Raw genomic sequence first — 27,701 nt, forward strand, 5'->3', positions numbered from 1 at the left:
TTAACATGGATAATGTTTACATCTTGTGTACTTTTGCAATAGTGAGCATTTTAACATTTACAGATTGTCCCCCATTCACTTCCATTATAAGTGCCTCACTGGAACCTAGATTTTTACTTCTTTTAAAGAAAAGGCGGGACAAGTTCAAATTATTTTTCATGTTAATCAACATTATGCCACAAATGCTGTCGATTGAGCTCAACTTGTACTGAACCCGGAATATTCCTTTAACGATAACTTATAAACCTTTAAAGACAGACCTACTGTAAGCTCTGAGCTTATTAACTGATGGAATTTGCTATCAGCCTAAATTATTTCAACTTCGTATATCAGAATATTTCGCAATACACTTAAAATATATTGATTTGGTATAAATAACCAACCACTTTATATCAATAGTTTTATATTCTTCCATCGTTTTTAATTCAATTACGTCTAATAAATTTTTTTATTTTTTTTTTTAAATGCAGTTTTTAGCCTAACTTAAAGACAAAAATAAAAACAGCTTAAACCTGCCTAAGGGGGTTTGCTGGTCTTCCAGCCTGACCAAACTAGTGTTCAGATGGTTTAACTAGTTGCTAGCTGGCCTCCTAACCTGAACAGCTGACAAGTGCCTCAGACTCTTCTAAAACCATCAAAAATTAACAGTCTGCCCAGTGGAAACCAGCTTGGTGGCCAGCTAAGACCAGCAAACCAGTGATGAGACCAGTGATGGATTCTGTGATGCTGGAAATGTGAGCTAGTGCTAATAATAAAACAAAAACCAAGACAGGAATGACTATGTTCAAAGAACGTTTAATTCACCACTGCTTACGGACATAGTTAAATTTGAAAAACGTTTAACAACACAAGAGAGTGTGTGTGTGGTGAGCAGGGCGGAGCCAAGTGGCGTCTGGGCAGAGCGAGGCCGGGAAGATAAGTGGCGAATGACTTCCACCTGCGCGCTACACCAGCCTCGCGGTCCAGCGAGGGGACGTGGGAGTATTTAAGGAGAAGAGACAGTGTCAGACGGGAGAGAGATGCAAGAAGCTTTTCCGTGTTTTTGTGTGTGTTTTATGATTTGACGCAGCTGGCTGAAAAGCAGTGCGTGTTTTTGTTTCTTTATACACTGAAAAGTGTTATTAAATGTCTATGTGTTTGTCAAGCGGGTCCCAAGAGGACATGGACCTTCTATTGACTACTGAGTCAATACAACTATTAGACTACTGAGTTTTGTTATCTGCCATTCCACCGCAGGCAGAGCAAAGTCGATACAGTAGTTAGTAGAGGAGAACAGAAAAGCGAGAAACCAACGGAGACCAAATCACAGACTGTGATTTATTCAATCAGTCAGACCAGAATATCCCCTCTGTTCCTTAATGCACCATGTTCTTTACCTGCAGAGAGAGCTGAATGCATTTAATTCAGTTAGCATTACTGCCAATGTTTCCTCTCAATGATAGAATCATGGTCATACACAAACAGGTACCTAACGTTTAGTATTGAATGTATTATTGCCGGTGCAGCTAATTTTTGCAAACCTTACACACACACACACACACACATATATATACACACATACACATACTGTATATATATGGCAATAACCGATGTAAACTTAATAGAAATGAGCTCATATATGACAATTATGATCTAAATATTTTTTATTCCATTCAAATGGATTTCATTAGAGTCCTGTTCTGTGAGATGCTGTTCTTTACGAGGTGGATTTGCACACTTTGATGTGATTTGTGCATGTCTAATCTTGTGATCTTGCATGTGTTATGAATTATTCTCTTACTGCCACAGTGCTGATGTGATATCTGCAAATGACCTCCAAGACCCCAACCTGTCGCTCTGAGACGTAACAACAGACTAATGACAGAGCTACTCAAGGGCTGAATGAATGTCTGGAAAGATGAGAAAATGGAAAGGAGAATTTGAACTCAGCTGTTAAAAATCTAGAGGCAGTAGAGTACAGCAATGGGCTAATTTTCAGCACGATCTGGTCAAAAAATAATCCTATGACTATTTTGACACCTGTGTTTAGAAGTAACTGGCTAAAAGTAGCAACACTAATGACCTAACTACATTTTTAGTAGTAGCTCTGCTGTTTACAAAATAGTTTACAGTAGTTTGTCCAGCAACTATTTTTACAACATGTATGGTGTAACGTACAAAACGTTATTTTGCTGTTTTTTATGTCAAACTGCAATGCGCAGCCTTACGACTGAGCTGTTAAAAAGGCAGTCATCAAATGTAGTATTTGGAAAGTCAGATTTGTTCGGTTAACTTGTTTTTCGCAAACTGATTATTCAGATAATTAATTTTAGCTAACCAGTTCAAAATATAGATTAGCTAATTCATGTCATCACTCAATAGACTTCTTAAGAGTCTCTGCGTCCCCTCTCTCCATTTACTAGCTTTTTAGTATGTTTATCTCTATGTTTTCAATTCAGTGTTTTTTACTTGTACGTGTTCTATTTAGTATACATCTTATGCATACTGAGATCCTCCTTTTGTGCCAGAAAAATACTGCAAGAAAAAAAAAATCTAAAAAAAAACTGCTTTTTAAAATGATATAGCCTAATATGTACAAACTATTGTAACATTTCTGTTAGCAACTTGTAGTATAGCTGTATAATTTTATTTCAAAAGTTTAGCTTGACTGTAGTTTAACATCTTTAAATTACAGTATGAGTAGTTTGGCAAGTTACATCTTCAAAGTAGCTTCCCCCACTACACTGCTTGACAAGTATTACTATTAGGGATGTCCCGATACCATTTTTTTTTTTTTTTTAGAACGAGTACCGATACTTTTTTTTTAGTACTTGCTGATACCGAGTCCAATACCTGTTTTTTTTTTTTTTTCTGAACTCAATATCAGCAGTTTATTGAAAGTGAACAATTAATGAAAGTATAACAATTAATATTCAACATGAAATTGTATTATTTTTATCAAATGAAGTGATTTTATACAGAACCTCACAGCACAATCTAAAATACAACATTGGAGTTATTTTTTGTCAAATAAATTGCTGCATAACAGAGCATCACATATGTGAGATATTGCTTAAATATAATACAATTACTACTGATTTATTATTAGTAGTAGAAGTAGTTTAACAGTGAATATTACATAACTATACAGTAGTGATCTATTTCTGTCATACTTTTTCATTTAAATTGAGCTTTTATTTTGGTGGAGCTTTTATTTTGAAGTGTGTCTTTGTTGTTAGACCAAAGAGCTCTGACGTAAAGACAGCAGATTCCCAATCCGGAAAAGCCGTATTAAACTGCAAAAGGCTACTATTTAAATATATAAATATGTAGTCTGTGTATGACTCGTGCTAAAAAGTGAATGTGCGCTCTGCCTGCTGTCATCTGCTACAAACAGAGTATGCGATGCTATTAATAGTGTTTTCCGTGTCAAGGATCTCTAAAGGTGTGAGCAGTTTGTGTTTTTATGCCTGCACAATACCGGCTCCACACATTCACAAGCACTCACATTTAAAACGCTGCACGTGCAAACTATCTATTTATCTCATTAAATCGCAGCTTTTGCTGTTAAATAATCTCACTAGGACATGACATGATTTTAACCTGTGCACTTAATGTTTATGTAATGACATTTGTATGTCAGATGGTATCGTTTTTTGGTATCGGTGCATTTTTACGAGTACGAGTACCAGTGCATGAACGTGGTATCGGACCCGATTCCGATACCAGTATCGGTACATCCCTAATTACTATACCAATGTAAACTGCAAAATGATGGCATTTAACATCTTAATTTGCTACTACTTAGATATTAAGGATAAAAGACATAAAATCCCATTCATCTGTGGTGTGCATTTCGGTTAGCATTAACCCCCCATGTGCTTGTACTGTGTGTTGTAGACTACAAACAAAACTTTGCTGTATCTTCCCTTTGAAGTATGCACTGGATGTCTTGCAGGACCTGTTCTTTTTAGTCTAGGCAACCTAATATGGGCGTTGACCTTCAGACAAGGGTGTGAAGGTTTCAGTTGAGACATAAAGATGCAGAAGTGCTGTGTTTCGTGTCTGATGGACTTACGGGTAGTTGTGCTGGTGGGACTGGGCACCCAGTTCTCCGTAAAGTTGACATTGCACATGTTGGTGCTGCAGCAGCAGAATCGGTAGGTGCCATTCTGGATCTGCGAAGGCGTGGTGGTAACCACGCAACGGTCGTCATGGCAGTCCTGCTGGTCACCAATGTAAGTCCAACAACCTGCGATGAAAGCATGCAGATGGTTGATGAGTAAATGTGAGAATGAGATAATAGCCACTTTTCCACTATCGGGCCAGTGCGAGCCAGGGTTATCAACTGGTCAGCCTCGGACCTTGAGCCGCGAGAACAAAATCAATCTGCATTCCCACCATCGGGCCAACAGCTCCGCAGCATTGCCCTAAAACGTGCCCTTAATAGGCCACCCATTGGTTCCAACGTCACACACCCCACCCATTTCAAATGCAAGAGGGAAGCTCAAGCTGAGGAATCAGACTCTGGAGACTACTAGAGCCTACAAAATGAACACAGATTTGTACTGTGTCCACAATGAATTTTTTTTTTCCAAATCTGTACCGTTGTGTACTGGATACACAACTTGGCAAGTTCGGCAACAATGATGCTGCACATTTTCATCAGCCCAAATATTCAGAAAAGCCCTGTTTTTTTCTACTGACCAGTACTGATGATTCTCCATTCTCTGTTAATCTGTTAAGTAGCTGGTAGCTAGGTATGAAAAATTGGAAAATGAGTACCTTGGTGCTGAAACCTCTGACCTGACTCAGCAAAACTCCATCTCAATCCCCAGTTGGTCTTCTTTGGCCCAAGGGTAATTGGCGGGCCAAAGGCCATTGGCATGATGTAGCCCCAGAAGTGACAGTGGAAATGCAACTGGCCCTGGCACGCATTAGCATGCCCTCATTTGGCCTGATAGTGGAAACGCGACTATTGAGATTGTATGTAGGAATGTGTATGGATGAAAAATATGCTTTCCGAAAGCAGTTTTTCTGCATTACGTGGAACAATAAGAGCCAATCAAACATTATTTGATGTTTAATATACAGTTAGGTAGAGCAGGACAAGAAAAATTACTACTAATAAAGAATAAGTAGACATGTCCAAACTTTTCAATGGTAGTGCACATGTGTGTGTACACGTTTGTGTGTGTTTGTGAGTTCCCCCTGACCTTGTTTGACGAGGCGAATCTCTCCGTCATGTGTTTTCTCCCACAGGCCATAGCAGCGGCTGCTCCTGCTGCACAGAATGGTGTTGTTTTCTGTGGTGATGTGCCAGTCACCAGCCACAGTCTGTTCATCCACCTGCTGGTGCTGGTCATTAAATGCACACTCCCTCTCTCTCTCCTCACTCTGAGCAGCTGTCAACAAACAACATGAGAAAAAGACATGAGAACAAAAACAGAACACAGAAGTAACATCCATCGGGAACACTTCCTGCAGGCCTACAAATGGAACCTAACAAGGAAAAGCATAGTGATCATTAATTATACCAAAGTTTCTATAAGGAAAGTCAGTCAAATTGGCATCCATACTGGTAACACCTCCCTGGTAGCTATTTTCTATGTAAACAATAGGCATACAAGCACAACTCCTACTTCTTTCCTAGTAGAATGGGAAAGACCGAAAATTCAAAAACTGCTAGAGAAGATTGCAGTTCAGTAACATTTGCAATAAATAACATTGCAAAACAAATCTTCAATAAAATCTTACTGACAAAAATCATATCAACACTTTGCTTCTTTTGCTCAAATCAGAAAAAGGAATTTTTCAGGTTGGTCCAACTAATACACATGCGCTTTCTAGAGTAAATAGAAAGCATGTGCTTTCTCACCCTTCCGGGATGGCTACAAATCCCTCCCCCACCCACCATTTGGCAAATCGGACCACTTTCTAGAAGCATGTGGCAGGGAATTAATATCATCACGGACTTAAAAGGGAATAAAAACTCCGCCGTGAACACCTCTGCCTCTCTCACAGATGAGCTAAATACTTTTTATGCACGGTTCGAGGGAAATAACACAGCCCTCACAGAGAGTGCTCTCGTGGCCGAAGCTACAGAGATTAGTTCACTCTCCGTCTCTGTAGCGGATGTAACCCGATCCTTCCGACGGGTGAATATCCATAAAGTCGCGGGCCCAGAAGGCATTCCGGGCCGCGTCATCAGAGCGTGCACGAACCAACTGGCTTGTGTTTTTACGGACATTTTCAATCTTTCCCTCTCTTTGTCTGTAGTCCCCAAATACTTTAAAACGTCCACCATTGTGCCTGTACCAAAGCAATCCAAAATCACTTGCTTAAATAACTGGCGTCCTGTTGCTCTGACCCCCATCATCAGCAAATGCTTTAAGAGACTAATCAGAGATTACATCTGCTCTGTGCTGCCTCTCTCTCTAGACCCATTGCAGTTTGCTTACCGCAACAACCGCTCCACTGATGATGCCATTGCATCTACAATACACACTGCTCTCTCCCACCTGGAAAAAAGAACACTTATGTGAGAATGCTGTTTGTAGACTACAGCTCAGCATTCAACACCATAGTGCCCTCCAAGCTAGATGAGAAACTCCAGGCTCTTGGCTTAAACAGCTCGCTGTGCAGCTGGATCCTGGACTTCCTGTCAAGCAGATGCCAGGTGGTTAGAATGGGCAGTTACATCTCCTCATCACTGACCCTCAACACTGGAGCCCCGCAGGGCTGTGTTCTTAGCCCACTCCTGTATTCCCTGTACATACATGACTGTGTGGCAACACATAGCTCCAGTGCCATCATTAAGTTTGCTGATGATACGACGGTGGTAGGTCTGATCACTGACAATGATGAAACAGCCTACAGAGAGGAGGTGCACACTCTGACACGCTGGTGTCAGGAGCACAACCTCTCCCTCAACGTCAGTAAGACAAAGGAGCTTGTGGTGGACTTCAGGAGAAGAGAAAGAGAACACAGCCCTATCACCATCAATGGAGTACCAGTGGAGAGAGTCAGCAGCTTCAAGTTCCTGGGTGACATCACTGAGGATCTCAGTGTGGGCTCATCAGTGCCTCTTCTTCCTGAGACGGCTGAGGAAGTTTGGAATGAACCGCCACATCCTAACACGGTTCTACACCAGCACTGTAGAGAGCATCCTGACTGGCTGCATCTCCGCCTGGTACGGCAATAGCACCGCCCACAACCGCAAAGCCCTGCAAAGGGTGGTGCGAACTGCCAGACACATCATCGGAGGTGAGCTTCCCTCCCTCCAGGACATATATACCAGGCGGTGTGTGAAAAAAGCTCGGAGGATCATCAGAGACTCCAGCCACCCGAGCCATGGGCTGCTCTCACTGCTACCATCAGGCAGGCGGTATCGCAGCATCAGGACCCGCACCAGCCGACTTCATGACAGCTTCTTCCCCCAAGCAATCAGACTTTTGAACTCTTGATCTCTCACGATCAATATACATCAGCACTGCACTTTATTAATCTTATTATCTCATACTGGACTGTCATAAATTATATTCTCTTAACAACACACTGGCAACTGACTATCAACCGACAGCCTGAATGTCAATAACCTACTGTACATTTTATATATACTATATATATATATATATATATATATATATATATATATATATATATACTTTTTTTTTATTGTACAATGTGTATTCTATATTGTGTGTATTGTATAATGTACATTGTATGTTATTATTTGTATATTGTGTTGTGTGTAATTATGTGCATATTAGATTTTAAATTGTGTTGTGTAAATTTGATGTTTATTGTAGATTGGTATATGTCTCATCACTGTCACAACTGCTATGTTGCTCGGAACTGCACCCAATAATTTCACACACTATTGCACTTGTGTATATGGTTGTGTGACAATAAAAGTGATTTGATTTGATTTTGATTTGAAATAGATCAGGTGATGCCTTTACCAAAAAGATGATTAACTCCTATAACTAGGGGTGCATGATATATTGGCAGCCGATTTTTTTTTTGGTCGATAACTGGAAAAATCTAAATATTTCAATCACTTAAAGAATTACAGCCGATATTTTCACAGATAATGTTACGTTTATTTGCTTGTGACAGAGAATCTGTAACTGTTTAGGGCTTCCCTTTTCACATAGGTGTCAGTGCACATGTGCACACACAGTGTTTAACCAGGAAAGAGAATGTTTAAAGCCAAGTTAGCATGTCACGTTGCTCTCTGAGGATTATTTCAACATCTTTGCACTTTGTTACATTGTTTTGGGGCCTGTTTTAATCAGGATCATCTGCTGTAAATAAAAATATGCCATTTTCCATATTCTTATGTTTTGTGAAGTAATAGTCAAGAACATGACAAAAACATACCATAAATCCACATACAGTATAAATGGGCAGGATTTAAGGATTAGTAAATATTAGTAATTATAATAAATAAAACTACAAGATACAATTTATGCATGTGTAATATCACTTATTTCTCATTAAAATCAGTATACATCTGTAATAGTCACACTTACGGTTCATGTTTCATCCGCCAAACCTTAAAAACCAGCAGTTAATTGCTGGTGAAGTCCAGATTACAAGCTTTTAAACAATCCCATTTTGTGAAGAGTCACGTGACGCCATGCGAGGAGCAGATGTGTGAGCGGCAAGCTCTGCGCACTTTGCTAATTTTTATTACTATTTGTGTCATGGACCGGTGAGATTTGATACACCCTGATTCTTAACTGTTCTAGGAATACAATATGTCAGAAAATTCAAAATCCTCGGGCTCTGGAGATATTAAAAGACACTTACGTGCTCGTGCTGATTCCCCGGAGCAACAGGCCAAAAGCCCCGGATTCAATTCGGATGGTGAACTCGAAGAAATCCGGCGTGAATTGATAAATGTGCCGGCAATGCTGACGAAAGTCATTGCAGACTTGGAGGATCTTGCTGTAATACGTCAATTGATTACTTCCATGGAGACTAAATTCTCTGTGTTGGTTACAAGATTGTCAGACGTCGAGAGACAGATCGATTATCTGGAGTCATCGGAGAGGGAATTAGCTGCTAACCCGCTGAATTGTTGGAATTCCTGAGCATAAAGGAAGGCCAAGATATGGTGAAATTCCTGGACAGGATCTTCCCAAGTCTGCTTGAAATAACAGGCTGTAAGCTGGAAATCGAGTGAGCTCACAGAGTCCCAGCTCGCAGATCTGCTGAGGGAGACAGGCCCCAATCAATTCTGGCCAAATTTCTGAGATCATCTGATAAAGATCTCGTGTTATGCGAGGCGAGGAGCAAAGGAAAGCTTTCTTGGAAGAACCACAACATTTTCTTGTTCCCAGACTTTGCGAATTCGACAAGAGAGAAACGTGATCGATTCAAGGAATACAAGAATCTCTTACATCAATGGAAGATCACTTTTGCACTGATGTTTCCAGCCAAACTGAGAATAGATACTAAGGATGGACGTAGAGAATTTACATGCACACAGCAAGCACTGTCTTTCATAAAAACATTGGAGTAAGCCATTTGGTGATTTTCATGTGGCCGCTAAGTGGACCAGTCTCACTAAAAGCTGAGCGCCTTTTTCGTTTCTTTTTGTGCTGGTTCCGCCAAGCGGCTGGAGTTTGTTTTGTGTAGAATAATTTCTTCAGGACAGCTTGTGGATACATTTGCTCATTTTGGGTGCTCATGCATCCTGTTGGCTAAGTTGGTTTTGTGGAATATACCTTGCAGGACATTGGAGTGAGCTTGACTAACCTTAGAACTGAACAACCTGTTTTTTTATTTATTTTATATTTCGCTTAATGGCTGGAGTCTGTTTTATAGACTATTTTCTGTTATGTAATTCTGTCGTACAAATTTTTATATAGAAGCACCGGACTTGAGCAATCCGACGGCTAAGTTGTTGCAGGGACTCTCGTATGCGTACATGGACTATTTGAGTTTAGAGGGATGTGTCGTGTGCGGGGTTAATGCGCACGTTTTTCTTTTTTCTGTTTGTTTTGTTCGGGGGAAAGTTCGGGGTTTGATTGTTGCACCAATGTGGAATGTGGTCTTTATAATTTTATTTTTGACACACAATCTATTTTTTCTTATATGTCAAAATGTCAAATATTATTATGAGTGTACTATCTCTCTCCACATGGAATGTAAATGGGTTGGGGCAACCCATAAAAAGAAGGAAGGTTATTTCTCTTCTTAAATGTAAGAAATATGATATAGTGTTTCTTCAAGAAACACATCTCTCCCCACAGGAAGCTGAAAAATTTGGGAAGATAAAGGGGTGGATATGATTTCTTTAGTGCTGGCTCAAGTAAGAGCAGGGGAATCATTATATTGATAAGCAAACATCTACAATTCAAATGTCTCAAACAGATTAAAGAATCTGAAATTAGGAAGAGTCATTATTGTTTTAGCAGAAATTCAGGAGCAAAGGTTGATTTTGGCTAATATATACGCACCTAACGTTGATGATCAGGGCTTTTTTATAGATCTTGAAGGGATGTTGCAAGCCGCTGGCACCCCTCATGATATAATATTGGGAGGAGACTTTAATCTTTTGATGGACTCAGTCCTTGATCATAGTGAAGCAAAAGTGTGTAAGCCCCCTAGAGCAACACTGACTCTTCACAGGATGTGTAAAAATCTTGGTCTTGCAGATATTTGAAGACTTTTGAACCCATCTGGTAGGGACTATAAATTATTTTCATCAGTCCATAAGATTTATTCTAGAATAGATTTTTTTTTTTTATATCTAAGTCCCTCATTTCATCTGTTGTTAATTGCTCAATCTGAAACATCTTAGACTCAGATCACGCCCTGGTGAGTTTAGAGGTGTTGCCACATACGGAGAAAAATAAATCATAAAGTTGGCGCTTTAATGTATCCCTTTTGCAAAATCCTGAATTTCAACAAATGTTAAAGGCTGAAATCAATGTTTATATGGAGACCAACTGGTCCACAGTATCCTCTGTGGGCGTGGCTTGGGAGGCACTTAAAGGAATAGTTCACCTAAAAATGAAAATTTGCTGATAATTTACTCACCCTCAGGCCATCCAAGATGTATCTGAGTTTCTTTCTTCATCAAAACAGAATTTAAGACTTTTAGGATTTCATTTCAGGCCTCCTCCTCTAAACAGTTCAAGTGAATGTCCTCCATTTTTTGACAGTCCAAAATGCATATTTAGGGTGCATCAAAAGAATCCACACGACTCCAGTCGACAAATAAATTTCTTTTGAACGCAAACGATTTATTGTTTTGAGAAGTTTTGACTTTTTAACTACAAATGTTCGCTTTCGTACATCTCTGTGACGTGCGCTCATGAGAGGGATGATGTAAGCTCATTGGTAAGGTCACGTCACGTGGAGGAGGAGTCAGGAAGCGCGTCATTGTTTACATTTGTTTTTTTTTATTATTATTATTTGGAAAAAAATTTTTATTTTATTTTGTGTTATATTGTTTTGAAATAGTTTTGGACTGTCTTGGTTTGTGAACGGCGCTTGGTCTGTGCAGTCTAATTGTCTACTGATGAAGATTTTAGAAACTTTGTGGAACCATTAGAACTCCCTAAACTGACGACTGAGCAAAGAAATTATCTTGATTCTGAGATAACCATGGAGGAGCATGGCAAGGTAATAAATGCCTTGCCTACAGGCAAGGCTCCAGGGCCAGATGGTTCTGCTGCTGAATTTTTTTAAATCTTATGCTACAGAATTGGCTCCACTTTTGTTAGAAGTTTATACAGAATCATTAAAGAATGGAAAGCTTCCACCAACCATGACACAAGCCTGGATCAGTCTGATTCTTAAAAAGGACAAAGATCCAAGCGAGTATAAAAGTTACCGTCCAATCTCCCTGATCCAGCTAGACGTAAAAATATTAGCAAAAATCCTGGCTAACCGATTAAGTTATGATGCCTCTTACATATATTTATTCAGGTGGGGTTCATTCGGGGCCACAGCTCTTCTGATAACATTAGGCGTCTCATCAATATCATGTGGTCCGTGGCGAATGATCAGACTCCTGTCGCTGCCATCTTATTTGACGCCGAAAAGGCATTTGATATGGTAGAATGGGATTATCTTTAAGATTTTGGAAATATATGGGTTCGGGAACACTCTTATTGGATGGATTAAGTTACTTTATAGACATCCGGTAGTGGTGGTACAAACAAATGGATTAATTTCAGATTATTTTACTCTGGATAGGGGTACCCGGCAGGGTTGTCCTCTTCCCCCAATATTTTTCTGTCTTGCCCTGGAGCCATTAGCAGCTGCGATAAGAAAGGAGGATGATTTTCCAGGGGTGGTGGTGGGAGATATGGCGCATAAGCTTTTGCTTTACGCAGATGATATTTTATGATATTTATTGCCTCCGACCCCACTAGATCTATGCCTTGCCTTCACAGAATTATTAATTCCTTTTCTAAGTTCACAGGATACAGAGTTAATTGGTCTAAATCCAAAGCTTTGGCTCTGACAGCGTACTGCCCAGTAACGGTCTTCCAGCCGGGTGCCTTTCAGTGGCCCAAGTATTTGGGCATTTTATTCCCAGCAAATTTGTGTGATTTAGTTAGAGTTAATTTTGACCCCTTAATAAAAAGATTTTCGAGCAGTGTGGGCAGGTGGGTTTCATTACATTTATCGATGATTGGGAAGGTTAATGTTATTAAATGAATTGCATTCCAAAATTCAACTACCTGCTACAGTCTCTCCCTGTAGATGTCCCCCTCTCTTATTTCAAGCAATTTGATAGCATAGCGAAGTCTTTCATTTGGAATGGTAAGCATTCTAGATTACATTTTAATAAGTAGCATAGGCTGATCGACAAAGGTGGGCTTAGCCTACCCAAAAATTTTTGTTTTATTATTATGCATTCTGTCTCAGACATTTGGCTCATTGGTTGCTTCCACCTGAAAGAGCCCCTCCCTGGTTTTGTATTGAACGGGAAGTTCTTGCCCCTATTTCACCACTGCAAAGCCTTTCTATCAAACTAATTGGAGAAGTTAAGTTACACCCCGTCATCTCGCATTTGCACTCAGTATGGACAAAAGTGTCCAGAATGTTTAATTCAGCCATTTATTTTAATGTTGCCTCAAGCATATGGCTTAACCCTAAATTATGTATTGATAAGTCCCCTTTCTGCTGGTCAGAGTGGATTGTGAGGGGGGTTACTACACTCGGTGACCTATATGAGAGCAGAGTGCTGAGATCTTTTGAAGATTTGGTTCAACATTTTTGGATTCCTAGATCTCAGTTTTTTTAGGTATTTACAGCTGCACCACCTGCTCTGTACTATTTTTGGGAGCAGCATACCCCCCCCCCAAGTGGCAGATACTCTGGGAGTGATGATTACTGCTTTTGCAAAAGGTAATGAGGCATCAGTGTATTACTCCCTGTTAATTCAGAGTCTGGGGGATGGAGCTTCTATCAAGAGATTATGGGAGAAAGATTTAAACTTGGTATTGGAGGAAGGAGTGTGGGCTAGGTTTTTAAAAAACATCAAGTCTGCATCTAGAGATGCAAGGGTGCGCCTTATGCAATTCAAGATTATACATCGATTCTATTGGACCCCCTCTAGATTGTATGGGCTCGGTCTGAAAGACACACCCACATGCTGGCGATGGCAATAGGAGGATGGAGATATGGCCCATGTTTTTTGGTGGTGTGTTGAGATCCAGGGGTTTTAGATGAAGGTTCAGAGTGTTGTGTGTGAAGTGTTGGGCACTCGGATTTCGTTTTGCCCCAGACTCTGTGTTTTGGGCGATGGGGAGTTCATTGATATGGGGGAACAAAAATATTAAGAACTGGGTCCTGACAAGTGTTATGGTTGCCAGATAGATTGTTTTGAGGGGATGGAAGTCAGCTGGAGCGCCCCCATTTCAGGAGTGGAGAGCGGAGATGGGGAGGGTGGCAGCATATGAGGTGATGATATTTAGTAGATTGGGTAATTTGGATTTGTTTGTTGGGAAGTGGGGCAAGTGGTTGGCGTTCTTGGAGGGTTCTCGGGGAGAGGTAGCGGAGAGTGAGGTTTAGCTGTAGATGTGTGTGATTATATATATATATATATATATATATATATATAGTATATTTTTTTCATAATTTGTTTATTTTTGTGTTTGTTGGGGGTCGGGGTGGGGTTGGGGATTGGGAGGGAGAGGGGTAGTGGTGGGGATTAAATGTTAAATGTTGATTCCATGTATATATGTTTTGTTTTTTGTGTCTTATGTGGAATCAATACAAATGTTAATCACAAAAACAATCCCATTTTGTTTCAAGTGAGTAGTTTTTAATTGGTTAGCTGGCATCTCCAGTTTAAAGGGTTGAAAGGTACAATTATCGGTATCAGCCACATTGAGCTGAGAATAATCAGTTATCGTATTGACCCAGAAATTCCATATCGGTGCATCCCTACTTGTAACTGAAAGGCTGTACTTCCATATAGCCACCATATTGAGCATTGTGCTTTCTCCCATTCATTTTGAAAATGTGCAAGGAGAAAAATAATATACATTCCACAAAAAATACCACAAGTTTCTGCAAAAGTCTAAAACCTATCATTCACAGTTTTACACAACATCACTTTGTTTATTAGGCTAAATATTATAGTTAATTTTATATTGTTTTCAGCTATCAATATGTGTGAAGCCTTTATGCTTTAACACATTCTTACTATAGTTAAATCCATTCCACTGATTTTCCTCCAAAATCAGTGCAGAAAAATTGAAACAAATCTCACTGATGTGGGGCTAAATATGACTCATTTTAGAATCCACACAAAATGATTTCCTGTCTTGAGGAAGTTAAAGAGTTAATTCTGTGCTGAGGATAATCAGGCTGAATGTGGGAGTGTATTTCCGATCGATTAAACCTTGATTAATTAGATGCAATAAAAGGGGTGGGGATCTGAAATGGTTAGATCGCTTTATGCTGAAGGCCAAACAACAGAACACCTGGGGCCTCCTTTGCACCTGCTGCTCCTCAATACAACCATGTACAAATGCATGTACGTGTACACACAATATATACAACCCAAAAAAAAACACGGGAAGGGATGGGGAAACAATAGCGTGCAGATTCTATGTGCAGAAAATGAACCTTCTGAGCAGTGCCGTGCATTTAGAGAACACAAACCATGATGACTGATAAGGGCCCTAGCCAACAGGACTACCCTCATTTCCATGAACAGAGCCAGCAGGGCTGAATTCTGCTGTCGGCTGATCGCAATCTCTGCTGCAGCTGGCCTGCGCTCACCCAAACTGTATCCAATGAATTAATTCTCTGCCGCACTGTCATGCAAATTGCCAGGCCAGTGTCTGAGTTACCAAGAGGGAAAAATCATAATGCCACTCGTTTAACAAGCTCTACGAAGTCATGGATCTCGGCTATTGTATTCACAGCATTCAGACAAGTGAGTGGGGAGGGGAGTAAACCCTCCAGTAGCGTTATCAGCGGACTACACGTCAGTGTTAGTATCGTTAACGAAAACTACAGCGGTTTTTAAAGTAATCTAAATTAAAATATTTTAACTTAATTAAAATATTAACTGAAATGAAAATAAAAACTAATATAGTTGGAAAACCTGAAACTAAACTCATAACTCTAAAACCACTAACTAAAATAAAATAAAGATGAAAAAAATAAATAATTTGATACACAGTATCTTATAAAATTTGAAACCTTTACAGTCTGGCAACATGTAAATGCCACTAGACAGTGATAATACAAGATGGCCATAAGAAATTTAACAACGCAAGTTTATGAATTGCAACTAAAATGAAATACAAATACAAAAATAAAATGAAAATAAAAACTAAATATATTAATAAACAAGAAAACACTGAAAAAAAAAAAAACTAATACATAGGGCCTTATCCATGAAATATCACACAATTTCTGTGTGAATCGTATGTAAAACCATTCTTACGTAAATGATCAAATTCAACAATTTATGCAAAAATGTATTTATTAATAATTTACGAAGAATTAGGTTCTGCTTGCTTTTGATTATAGCCCATAAAGTGAAAAATAACAAAAACAAAAAATGTAAAATAAAACAGAATCAATGATATCAGTTTACGCATTGAAACTTTGGCTTTACATCAGTTTATATACTGAAACTTTACATACAACTAAATGGATTAAAATACCAAAATAAATCTAAAATAAAAATGAAACATACTAAAATAAAGAACATTAAAAAAATAAAACATCCTAAGGTCATTATTCATGAAATACTAGCAAAACGAATTTTCTGTCTGAATCATCATACGTAAAACCATTCTTATTTAAATTATCATAAATTATTATACACGTCAATGGGACAATTTAAACACAAATTCATGATTCATGAAGGATTTACACAGAATTACATTCTGCTTGAGTTCCTACATAAGGCTCATAGAGTGAAAACTAATGACAGCTAAACAAAATTGAAAGAACAAGTAAAAAATAAAAGAAAGCTCATAAAACAAAATTACAAATTCAAAACTACAATAACACAGAGAGTCTGGAGAGAAATGGAGAGAGAATTACCGCTGTACGGCCCTGCAAGGGGAAGGCTTTTGTCTGCTCCCCTACAGGAGTGAAGCCTGAAACGGCTGCACCAGTCTGTATCGCCACACACACACCAGCCGGACGAACTGTGTCCTTTGCGTAGCTGTGGCTCGCTACGCTGCATGACTACTCATTATACCAACTAAGCCTTAACCTAAAACAGGGCAGCTCAACTCAAGACTGAGGTGCAAAAACATTCCCTCAGCTTTAAAAATAAGACTAGGAGGGAAAATATAGCCTTAATTTGGCATGTCCCTCTTCAAGACAAAACAAAGAGCTCCACTGGGGGCCGTAAAGCACCACTGATGGTTCAGAGATGCCTCCCAATTACAGAGGTAAAACAGAGGACTGCTTCTCTGTAGACAGTAATGTGCACATGAGAGCTGAAACAGATGGAAAACACTTATGTCCTCCTCTCAAACTCTACGAATGTGTGCATGCACTTTGCCACACACAGTAGCTCTGTTCCAAAAACCGAATGTACTTGCTGCCCTACTGCTAATGTAGGCATTAGGGGCCATTTCACGCTGTTTTTTTCACCGTCTTGCACAGGAGCGCTGCATTTTTAGATGCTGTGTAAGTAAAAAGAACGTCAACATTTAAAAATGTGTCTCGAGACACCTGCGTTCTTTGTTATTTGTCTTGCAAACTTCTAAGGGGTCATTTAGGGTGCTTTCACACAAGCACTTTTGGTGCGCACTCGAGGTTGAATGACGTCAAATTGGAGACTGTTAAAGCTGTTTTCCAGACTCGGGTGCATCCGCGGGAGACAAACATAAGTGTTGTTCTGTGCATGGCAAGTTTTCAAGGTAAATCCAAAGAGAAAAACTTTAATACTTAACACAGTGACGTCTTCTCGAGTTGTTACCTAGTTACAGTGGTAAACAGCTGCCGCTTGTACTCACGTCGATGACGTTATCGGACCGCGGTTCGGACCCAAATAATATGATGTGAACACAGACCAGTGCGGGCAGTGGGAGGGGGACGAAACGAACTCAGGTTTGGTCCAAGCAATCGAACCAAGTGTGAAAGCACCCTTAGACCGAACATGTACTTGTGCTAAAAGTGGCTAAACTCATCGCATCGAATAAAAATAAAAACAGGAAAACAATAAAAAATTATTATCAAGAATACGATTTTTGCCCTAATATCAAAGGTCTTACTAGAAAAAAGAAATTATGATCTAACGTGAATTTTCTTGATAAAAATTTTTTATCGTGCCTGGTTACGTGCATGTAAAATGGCTAGAAATAGCATTTTAGCTTAGCATAAAGCTGACAATTTACACAAGGTTTATTTCTATTTCTTCTGCTCCAAACTTACTTCAAACTTACTTCAAACGTACTTCTCTGTCTGCTCGTATGAATGTAACACATCATAAGAAAGTGTTTCACCGCTGTTCAAATGCACTTTGGATCACATCATTTATATGTATAAATGAGTTCATCTGAAAGGACTAAATATTAAATGAAACAAATGACAATAAAATGCAAAATAATCTCTTCAGTAATCAAAATACTTTTTGAATGTCACTGTATAAATGCCAATGATTTAAATTGTAACTGTAGTGGAAAACAATTAATTATATTTTGTATTTTAAAAACGTAATCCAGTTACATGTATTCAGTTACTCCCCAACATTGCATGCGTGTTGATTGTGTATTTTAGGCCTCGTCTTTGTTTTTGAGGCAGAGAGAGAGGTCATTAGGCGCGACGGTTTCCTGTAATTTGGGTGAGAATCCATGTGCCTGCTCCACAACAAAAGGGTGGAGAGGAACATGACTAGCCTACAGTAGGACCTTCAGATCCCACCACAGATCTGCACACAGCAAAGGAAAACATCACAGTGCTTTACCTGGCTCCAGAGAAATGCCTCAGGCCCAAAGCTGCTCAGAGTTTGTGTGCTGGATAAGAAAAGCAAGAAACTAAAATCTTATAGCTGGCCAATATGGCCAGGATAAAATCTCTGTTTATTACCATAGAGTTATGCAAAGGAGCTTTCTTGAGTGTCTCTTTCAACATCAGTGGGAAAGTATGTTTTCAAAAAGACATCTTGATGTTTGACAGGTCATTTCATTTATGATCACATGGACAGAAAACTATGTTGCAAATTTCAAAATATCTAATTTTGCATTGGTTTGTGATTTATGTTGGTTCGCAAAATTTCGATATTCAATATACTGTATTGAAAAAAGCGTAGCTGGGATAAGAATATTTCGGTCATGACAAATTCAGCAACTCACTCCCTTTCATCCAGACAAACAGAGGAGTGAGCCAGACATGCAATACAGGAATCTTTGAATCTTCCAAATTATTCTGCTTTTTATTTTAGTAGAAGCACGTGTCTGATGTGTGACTAAAGAAAATTTCTCCACCTCTAGGTGGCAGGGTGTTCTGTGCTCTGCCAAAAGAGGACAGTGGAAGGGAGGAGGCAAGGCAAGGGGAGGGTAGAGGGGGATTGTGGGATTGTTTTGGAGGGCAGTGGAGGCAGTCTGTACCAGCCTGATTCTGCCCTGCTACTGTTTGTGCTCCGGCTCAAGGTTAGAGCTGCCGCTCAGAGGCCTGTCAGCATTTTACAGAGATAACATTCAACTCTGCCTTAGTGAGGACCTTCAGGCTTGCCCTAGAACTGCCGTCTTCATTTTAAAGAGGCACCACAGTCAAAAAGCTGATACACTTCACTCCTGCTGAAAAGAATGAATTTCCGTGCTGGACTGGTCCAGGTTATGCTGATGCTGGTCTAGCTGGTACCTCTTTAAGAAGCCCAGTGGGGACACCAGTACACCACCATCCCATGCCAGGGATCAGCATCCAGAACACAATAAATGCTGGTCTATTCAACAGGCACCAGAGAGGTAATTGACTCATTTGCGGGCACTGGGAAAAACAAGACGGAGCTTTTCTATAAAGAATACATCAGAGTAAAGGACAACACAAACATAAGCCGAGTACAAATCGTGATTAATTTATCGTGTCTCCGCCGAGGCCAAAGGCTGAGGATGCATCTGCCAAAAAGCTGGAGGGCCTGTGATTGTTTCCTTTAAAGTAGATTATCTGAGAAGCTGGCAAAGGCCCCATCTCCTGCCACTCTCTCTACAGACAGGGAAACTGTCAGGCTGGATCTCAGATACAGGAAGATAGAGGGGAAGTGCTCGCTATGGCCTAGGAGAACTTGGGGGCGAAATTAAAGGAAGGAGGAGTTCAGCAATTCTAGGGCCATCTGGCATGGTAGAACCATGCAAGACCATTAGGCAGTTAGATTAGATGACATACTGGTGTAATGTAAGATCAATTCATTGTATCATAGTATATAGGAATACATATTATTCATATATATCACAGGAATGGATTCAGGGAAGGCCATTTGATGGTTTCTTTATGAACATTTACTATAGTTCATGCAGAGTAACCATAGTTTAAGTGGTTCAATTTCCGTTCCAGTTACTGGCCTTTTTCTTTTCTTTTTTTTTTAAAACCCACCCATTTGAGAACTCAACCAGTCATTATGTAGAGAAGACATCCATACTGGAAAAAAATTCATTGATTGAAAGCCTAATGCTCAATAAGCAATCAGATGCAGAGTCAACGTAAAGAGTGCTCATGAAGCTCCCATAGATTCCCAGAGAAGCACGGTGTCCAGGCGGGATTCAAATTGATGTTTAGTGCCTCTCGTCCAGTGAACATTAGTCTTTACGCTCCTGAAATCTAAATGTACAGGTATCCACCACAGACTCCCACTGAAGCATGGCTTTAATGGCGGTCTATGGGCCGTGCATCCACTGTTTTCTTTGGACATATTCATGTAGAATAAGGCGGACTGTGTTACTTCAATAACGCGATAGTGATGTGTGATATTTTATTTGATAATTATGATACGCTTTTATTTGCCACAATATAGAAATGCACAAAGTGTAATAATATGTAACTTATATAGATTACTCGTACATATATTAAACCTGTCACTGTTGCCCAGTGACTTATGAAATTTTATGGGAATTTATGGGCCTACTGTGTATACTTAAAGCAATCACCACTGATTCCCACCAAAATATCATAGTTACAGATGCTACTATAGTAAAACCATGGTAAATATTTATAAGAGTTAGTATAGATGAAACTTACTGTGTTTGATCCTGGCTTGATCGTTGAGCCGAGCAGTTGCTTCATACAAGCCACGGAAAAAGTAATTAGACTGTAATAGCAATTACAGAGCCATGTCCTCGTGAGGATAAGCGCAAGGCAGTGATAAAACACAAAAGAGAGATACGCCAAATCCATCTTTTTAAAATGCAGGAAATATTTCAAGCTGTGGCTCCATACAGTTACATTTACTGAGCCTAAAGGATGAGGCCAAGAAAGAGAGAGGGAGAGAGCAAATCGAAAAATAATGCTATTACCGTTTTAGAGTCTTCATCCTTTTCATTTAGAACATAATGTGTCCATTGTGTCTTTGTGTACCCGCTTAATCAAAGTCAAAGTGGAAAAACTCTACAGCACACTAAACACATCTCAGATTTAGCGGCAGGCCAATAACATTTAAAAAACATGAGAATTCAGCTTGAAAAGCTTTTAATATCAGTTCATTCTGGCTTTATATCCATTCCCAAACAAAAACAGACCTCTTTATAATTCGAAAAAAACAGCCCGAGAGCATTTAAATGAGCCAAACGAAGACTGTGGAGCTTGACTAAAAAGCTTATGGTGTGACTTGGTTTATTAATAAAAATTAGAGTCTTATTCAGCCTGTCAGGACACTTACCATATCTATCTACCTCTGTCCCAGGGTAGGGTTGCACCAGCTGTGCGTAAGGTCTCATTTAAGTTGAGATGTAAAGTTCACATTAAGGGCTTAGTAACTACAAGTCAATGTTGAATTTGGTTGCACCACCTGTTCTTAAGGCAAGACTTAACTAGTAGGTCGTAAGCTCTCCGTAAAGTAATGCGTAGTCGCATAATATGACATGTACTTGAATTGATCCAATAAGCAGCCTTCAAATTTGTGCGCAGAAGTATTAAAAAGCTGTGTATTTCAGTTTGATCTTGTTACGGTTGATGTTCAAACCTTGTTTGCTCACATAACTGTCAGCTGTAATAATTATATCCCCAATGAAATACGAAACTTAATAAAACAAGATTTCATTATTGGTATATTATTGGTGTAAATAACAATATTCAATAACTGTATCTAAAATGAATAAGGGAAATAAATAAATACTAATACCACAGGCTGGAAAAATAGACATTTATTGTCTAACTAAGATTAATGGTGTAAATGCTCAAATATTTAGTAGTGCGTAAATTGCAACTTAGTGCCCATTTACGCCACATCTAGGCTAAGTTGTAACTTACGTATAGCTGGTGCAACCGGCCCCAGGACACCAGGTCTCCATCACTGGACACTGACACTAACATCTGCTTTGTATCACAGTCATCTCAATAAGATTAACTGAATTAATTTGAAAGCAAAAAGGATGTTGTTGGAAACAACAGACTAAAATGTTATAAATCGATTAATCTCTTGATTATTTCTTTGATGAATCAGATATTTTACACCTTGCCCAATGCTCTCCTTCAAACAACATGCAAACTTTTGTCTAAAACCACCTCCACACGTTTGAAAACAATTTGACTTTGCAATGTTTACACTTCTCATCCACACTGGAACGTTTCCTTTCACCAAAAAAAAAAAAAAAAAGCTCTCTAGTACCACATACTATGGAAAATAGGGCTGAAACGATTAGTTGACGTTATCAACAACATTGACAATAAAAAAATTGTCAACAAAAATGTTCGTTGTCGAACAGTCTGATTTAATTTAACGCAACATGAAATCATTTGAAACTCTAATGATGTCACGGGAGAGAAGCACTTCAGCTTGTGCTTGATTGAGGAAAGGAAGAAAGAACAGTTCACAGTCCAGATGCACTCCAAATTTTCAAAACAGATTAAGGTGATGTAGATCGCAAAGTATGAGGGAATTATAATACAAAAATACATAAGTAAATACAGAAGCAGTGCCGTCATGACCAAGGACGGATTAAGAACTGAGAGGCTCATGGGCGGTTACACCATGAAGGCCCCCCATGACGTGTCACGTGACTATGTTCACCTTTATGCACTACAGGACACTTGCCAGAACTGGTTGGATTTTTCAAATTGACGGAAGAAAAGTTTGGAACAATGTCTTACACGGCCAATTATATGTACTTTTTAATTATGAACCGATCCAAAATCATGCGTTATTAATAGGGATATGCACGGTATTCAATAACCAAAATCACTATTCGGTTATTCTGCACGTGTTTAGAGGTCTTCAACCTGATCTGATTCCAACGGTACCCGACAAACCTACAGGTTTCGAGCCAGGTTCAGGTCAATTTTTCAAGAAAGCTATAGGGCGAGTTACGGGCTGTTCACACGTGCGTCGAGGCCATGTAAACACGCAGACATCCTTGATAGTTGCACCATACCGCGCGGGACCATTGCGTTTTCTTAGATACAGTGGTAAGTTTAAAAGAACTTTAATATTTATAAACATATCTCAAGACACCTGCATTCTGTTCGCAGCTAGGGAAACTGCACCTTATCTTTGTGTTTGAAAGCGTTTGGTAAATCAGACACTGTTCTCTGTAGTCCTTCAAATAAATGTGCTGCCCCTGAGTGTGCACTTGAGTGTTAAGTCCAGCACGCATTCCGCCAAACAAATGGTATTTCACATAAGGCTGACATTCACGTGGATTTATAATAGATATCTCAAAATAAATAAATAACTGATTTAGAGCTCAGGGCCCTTTAGGTGTAGAGGCCCATGGGCAACAGCCCAGTCGCCCTGGTGGTTAATCCGTCCCTGATCATGACATGAAATAATGCGGAGCCGTACCTGGCGCTCCAATTGAGCAAATCTTGCCCGTCAGAGCACCTAAAAAGGAAACACCCTGGCATTATATCTTTAATGCATCCTTTATTAAAGTTCAAATAATAAGGAAGCGTGTTATATAAATAAGCACAAGCTCAGAAACGATCATTTCTCTGTGCGGTCAGAAATGCTTATATGAGTCGCATGAAAAACAGCATGAGGTCAGTTTCAAACTTCTCCCGGCTGATACATTGTCTCGCGAGGAGACGCTCATCCCTCGCGCGCGTTGCAGCTAGATTATAACATGATGGCTCGTGACGTAGTGAATCATAATGTGTGTGTCATGGTGTGTATCTTATCGTGAAGAAAATCGGCTATACGCAGCTCTATTAAGAAGAGAGAGTTTGTTTTTTGTGAGTTAAAGATGGCTCAAAATCAAGTGAACAAAAAGGTGAGAGAGTGTACTCTTAAGCCTGTTGCACACTGTACGATTTTGGCCACGATTCTGCCATCTGAGACAAATTTCGGGAATCCTAAAGGATTTCTGTCGTCATAGGGCAAAATCGGCAATCTTACAACATTCAGTGTGACATGTTCACCAACAGTCGATTAATAGCCTTTGTGATAATCTTTGGCCTCCGACAAAGTTCTGGCAGTGTCAAAAATTTAGCATCACAGCCGTATAATGTGACTGCTATTACGACGGCCAGATGAGATAGTCCGCTCCTCTCTCGCATCCCAATTCACTTGGAAAGAAACGTGCTACGCATCTGCACCATAGCAACATTTGTGCCCAGTCATCACTCTACTCAAGCTCTTTCAGTGTTTTTTCTTCTTTTCATTTTATATAACATGTTTTAATAAATATAAAGCAGAAAATACTTGGAGAAAAGTGTAACACTTCAATAATATGAAAGCATTATTCCCCAAAATTAAATACAGAGCTTACAAAACGAAAATAAATAACACATTTAACACGTTTCTTAACACGTTTTTTCTTTACATTTATCATGCATTTTCTTTACAACTTTACTTTAATTACTATTTTACTTTTAATATACTGACTGACTATTTACTTACCCAGTGGGCAATCCTCTGTTTGGAGACAGCGCTTCCTTTCCGCTGTCCACCAAAGAAAACAAAGAGCTGCTCGGAGCTTCTAAGGCTCTGCGTGCGATCCAAATAGATGCATAATGCTCGCACCGGACACAGCAATGCCAAAGCTGGGTCTGCCTCCTCCTGGGGTAGCACTTGCAGGTTCACCATCTAATCCCTAAAAGGGGTCGTGGGAACCTTGGGAACATAGCACGGTCGGAGTCTCAGGATCACGTGAGAGTAACCCGGACCGAACTCCAGGCACGATTCGCTGACAGAGAACGCCTGCAGGTCCCCTACCCTTTTGATGGAAGTGAGCGCAGTCAGGAGGGCAGTCTTCAAAGAGAGTGCCTTAAGCTCAGCTGACTCCAAGGGCTCAAAGGGAGCTCCCTGTAGAACCCGAAAGACTACAGAGAGGTCCCACGAGGGGACGAGGCACGGTCTGGAGGGATTCAACCTCCTAGCACCTCTCAGGAACCTGATGATCAAGTCGTGCTTCCCCAAATACTTACCATCTGCATCGTGATGAGCCGAAATAGCGGCTACATACACCTTCAGGGTGGAGGGGGACAGCCGCCCCTCCAGCCTCTCCTGCAGGAAGGAAAGCACTGATCCGACTGCGAATCTCTGGGGGTCTTCGCGTCGGGAAGAACACCACTTAGCGAACAGACGCCACTTCAAGGCATAGAGGCTCCTCATAGAGGGAGCCCTAGCCTGAGTGATCGTGTCTATTAAAATTTACTTTAAATGTCTGTAAACTTTAGTTTTTAATTTTATAAAAAAAAAATAAATAAATTGCTGAAATGCTGATGTCCTGACTTTCAGAAGAAAAAAAAATGCTCCTCCGTGCAAATCTCGCTTCTATTCTACTCCTGTAACGTGAGTCACGTTCACTGATCGGGACAATTGGGACCACAGTCTGCTACAATGTGTATCGTACAGTCTGACATAATGTCGCAGTGTGCCATGGCGATATCAATGCATTCATATCGTACAGTCTGACAAGCTACTGTAAAAATCCTACAGTGTATAGCGGGTTTTAGCCCATTATACAATCCAAAAAACAAACAAAAAAGGTTTTTGATGTGTCTTTATTGGCTTGTTTTCCAATATAATTATCTAAAACTCCTTACGTACATTTAATTTAGGAGCTATACTGAAGAAGAAAAATTATCGGAGAATGTTAAATATTTTAAAATATCTAAAAATCCTTAAAACAAGATACATTTACCTGAGAAGTAGCATATAAGATATTTAGACTTGCTTTCAGAGAATGTATCTTGAATATAAGTATATTTTATCTAAACTGCACACGCAGAAGAATGAACAAGTTAAAAAAAATACACTTATATACAAAATACATTTATATTCTACATTCTCTGAAAGCAAGTCTAAATATCTTATATTATTATATTATAAATGTATCTTGTTTTAAGGATTTTAGATCATTTTAAACAGAAAACAAGAAAAAACACTTGATAACAATAGGATTTTTTGCAGTGAATTTTTTAATGAATTAAACAATAAAAAGCCAAGTATTTTTCCCTTTAATTCAGTAAATGTCATTTAGAGGTATTTTTAAAAGATGAATTTGTCCTCTTTATTGTTAGTAAGCATGTTTAATACAACCTTTTAAGTCGAGGCACAAACTGAATAGTCGGTTAAGAGCTAATGATTAATCATTGCAATAATCGCCGAATAGTCGAATAATCATTTGAATAATCGTTAGATTAGTCGATTATCAAAATAATCATTTGTAGCACCCCTAATGGAAAATGATGACATTAGGAAATGACAACCAAAATATCAGTGTGGATGTGGCCTGAGTAATGAAAGCTTGACGGGGAAACCTGCGCTCATGAAACTATGTCCACATTAATCTGCGGAAAAATTGGCGTTCCATGTACGTCCTCATGTTCCTTCACCCGACAGCAACTACGAGTAAACTTCCGGTCGCCTTTGAAGGAATGCAATGTGAAGGTTGTACAAAGTAACATTTATCTTTAACAACGCAATCAAAGTGAATGAAAGCACAACACCACCACTACTTCATGGGCTGTCATCTTGATTGTTTTGGGTTGAATGGATCGCATGACTGTCACATGACAACAAATACGTAATCGTTTTCAAATACCTCCATTTTCCCTGTCCACTTGGGAGAGCGTTTTCGAAAAGCTACGTTTTTGGGGTGTCAAAAAACCATTTTAATGTGGACGGAAGGCCAAAACATAGAGAAAAATATGTGTTTTCAAATGAAAACGCATTAGTGTGGACACAGCCTATATACATGCTAATGGCTTTCTTTAAGTGCATTGGTTAACTTGTGCTGTACAATTTTGTCCAGCAGATCGCTATGTGGCCTCCAGGAATTTTCAAATATACTTCTCCCCCATAGAAACAGCAAAGACAAAACAACTCAATGATAAAATAATTTTTGAATATTTTCATTATTAAGTAATGACAATTTTATTGATTAGTTGTTGCAGCCCTACTTGAAAATACAAAAATGAGACTGAATGGGGCCGAATAGCAAAATCTGTCTAATCTCTACAAGCATTTGTTGGCACTATTACAAGTGCGATATAAGTGTGCAGTAGCTGTTTGGGGCCCATCAGGAGTCTTGTTGCCATTACTTAGGAGTTCACAGAGACAGGATTTCCATGTCATGAAGTTGACTTCCAGGAATCAGAGTGGTAGTGCTGTGTATTACAGTACAGCTGAGTCGCTTCACCTGCCTAGAGCTCCAAGGGCCGAAACATACTCTACGCAAGTACGTGCACGCAGATGCATCTTGCAACACAAGCTCAATTTCACGCGTTGTTGCATTCTAAAATGTATCAGACCGCAATTCATAACACCCTTGGAACACCACATAGCATTCTCAGCGTGCCGCAAACGTGCTACAGAGCCGTTTAGCTTGTAGTCCAAAAGCCTGGAAGAGAATTCGCCATAGGTTCCCTCTGGATTTTTCTATGGGTTTTTATAATGGGTTTTTCAACCTATGAGTAAAAAATAAGGTCTGTTGTAAACATTAATTGACGATAGGTGTACATTTTGTTCTACAACATAAATCACACACAGTCATACCTCAAACGTGAATTTTAAAGCCGAATTGAATTACATACTTTTTTTTTTTTTTTGTGAACACACAACGGCTTCAAAATTCACATTTGAGGTATGAAACAAAACATCCATGCATCGTCAA

At 39.5% G+C, this 27,701-nt stretch overlaps 1 protein-coding gene across 1 annotated transcript in view; it reads right to left on the reverse strand.

Moving 5' to 3' along the window:
* bmpr2b (bone morphogenetic protein receptor, type II b (serine/threonine kinase)) overlaps positions 1 to 27,701 on the reverse strand; it is a 109,475-nt gene that overhangs the window by 46,125 nt on the left and 35,649 nt on the right. The window contains exons 2-3 of the mRNA XM_051708816.1: positions 5,196 to 5,384; positions 4,058 to 4,231 (exon numbers count right to left, since the gene is read on the reverse strand). Coding sequence (XP_051564776.1) covers positions 4,058 to 4,231; positions 5,196 to 5,384 — 363 coding nt within the window. The remainder of the gene's footprint in view (positions 1 to 4,057; positions 4,232 to 5,195; positions 5,385 to 27,701) is intronic.

Source organism: Myxocyprinus asiaticus, chromosome 10, assembly GCF_019703515.2.
Source record: "Myxocyprinus asiaticus isolate MX2 ecotype Aquarium Trade chromosome 10, UBuf_Myxa_2, whole genome shotgun sequence".
In the NCBI taxonomy this organism is placed as follows: Eukaryota; Metazoa; Chordata; class Actinopteri; order Cypriniformes; family Catostomidae; genus Myxocyprinus; species Myxocyprinus asiaticus.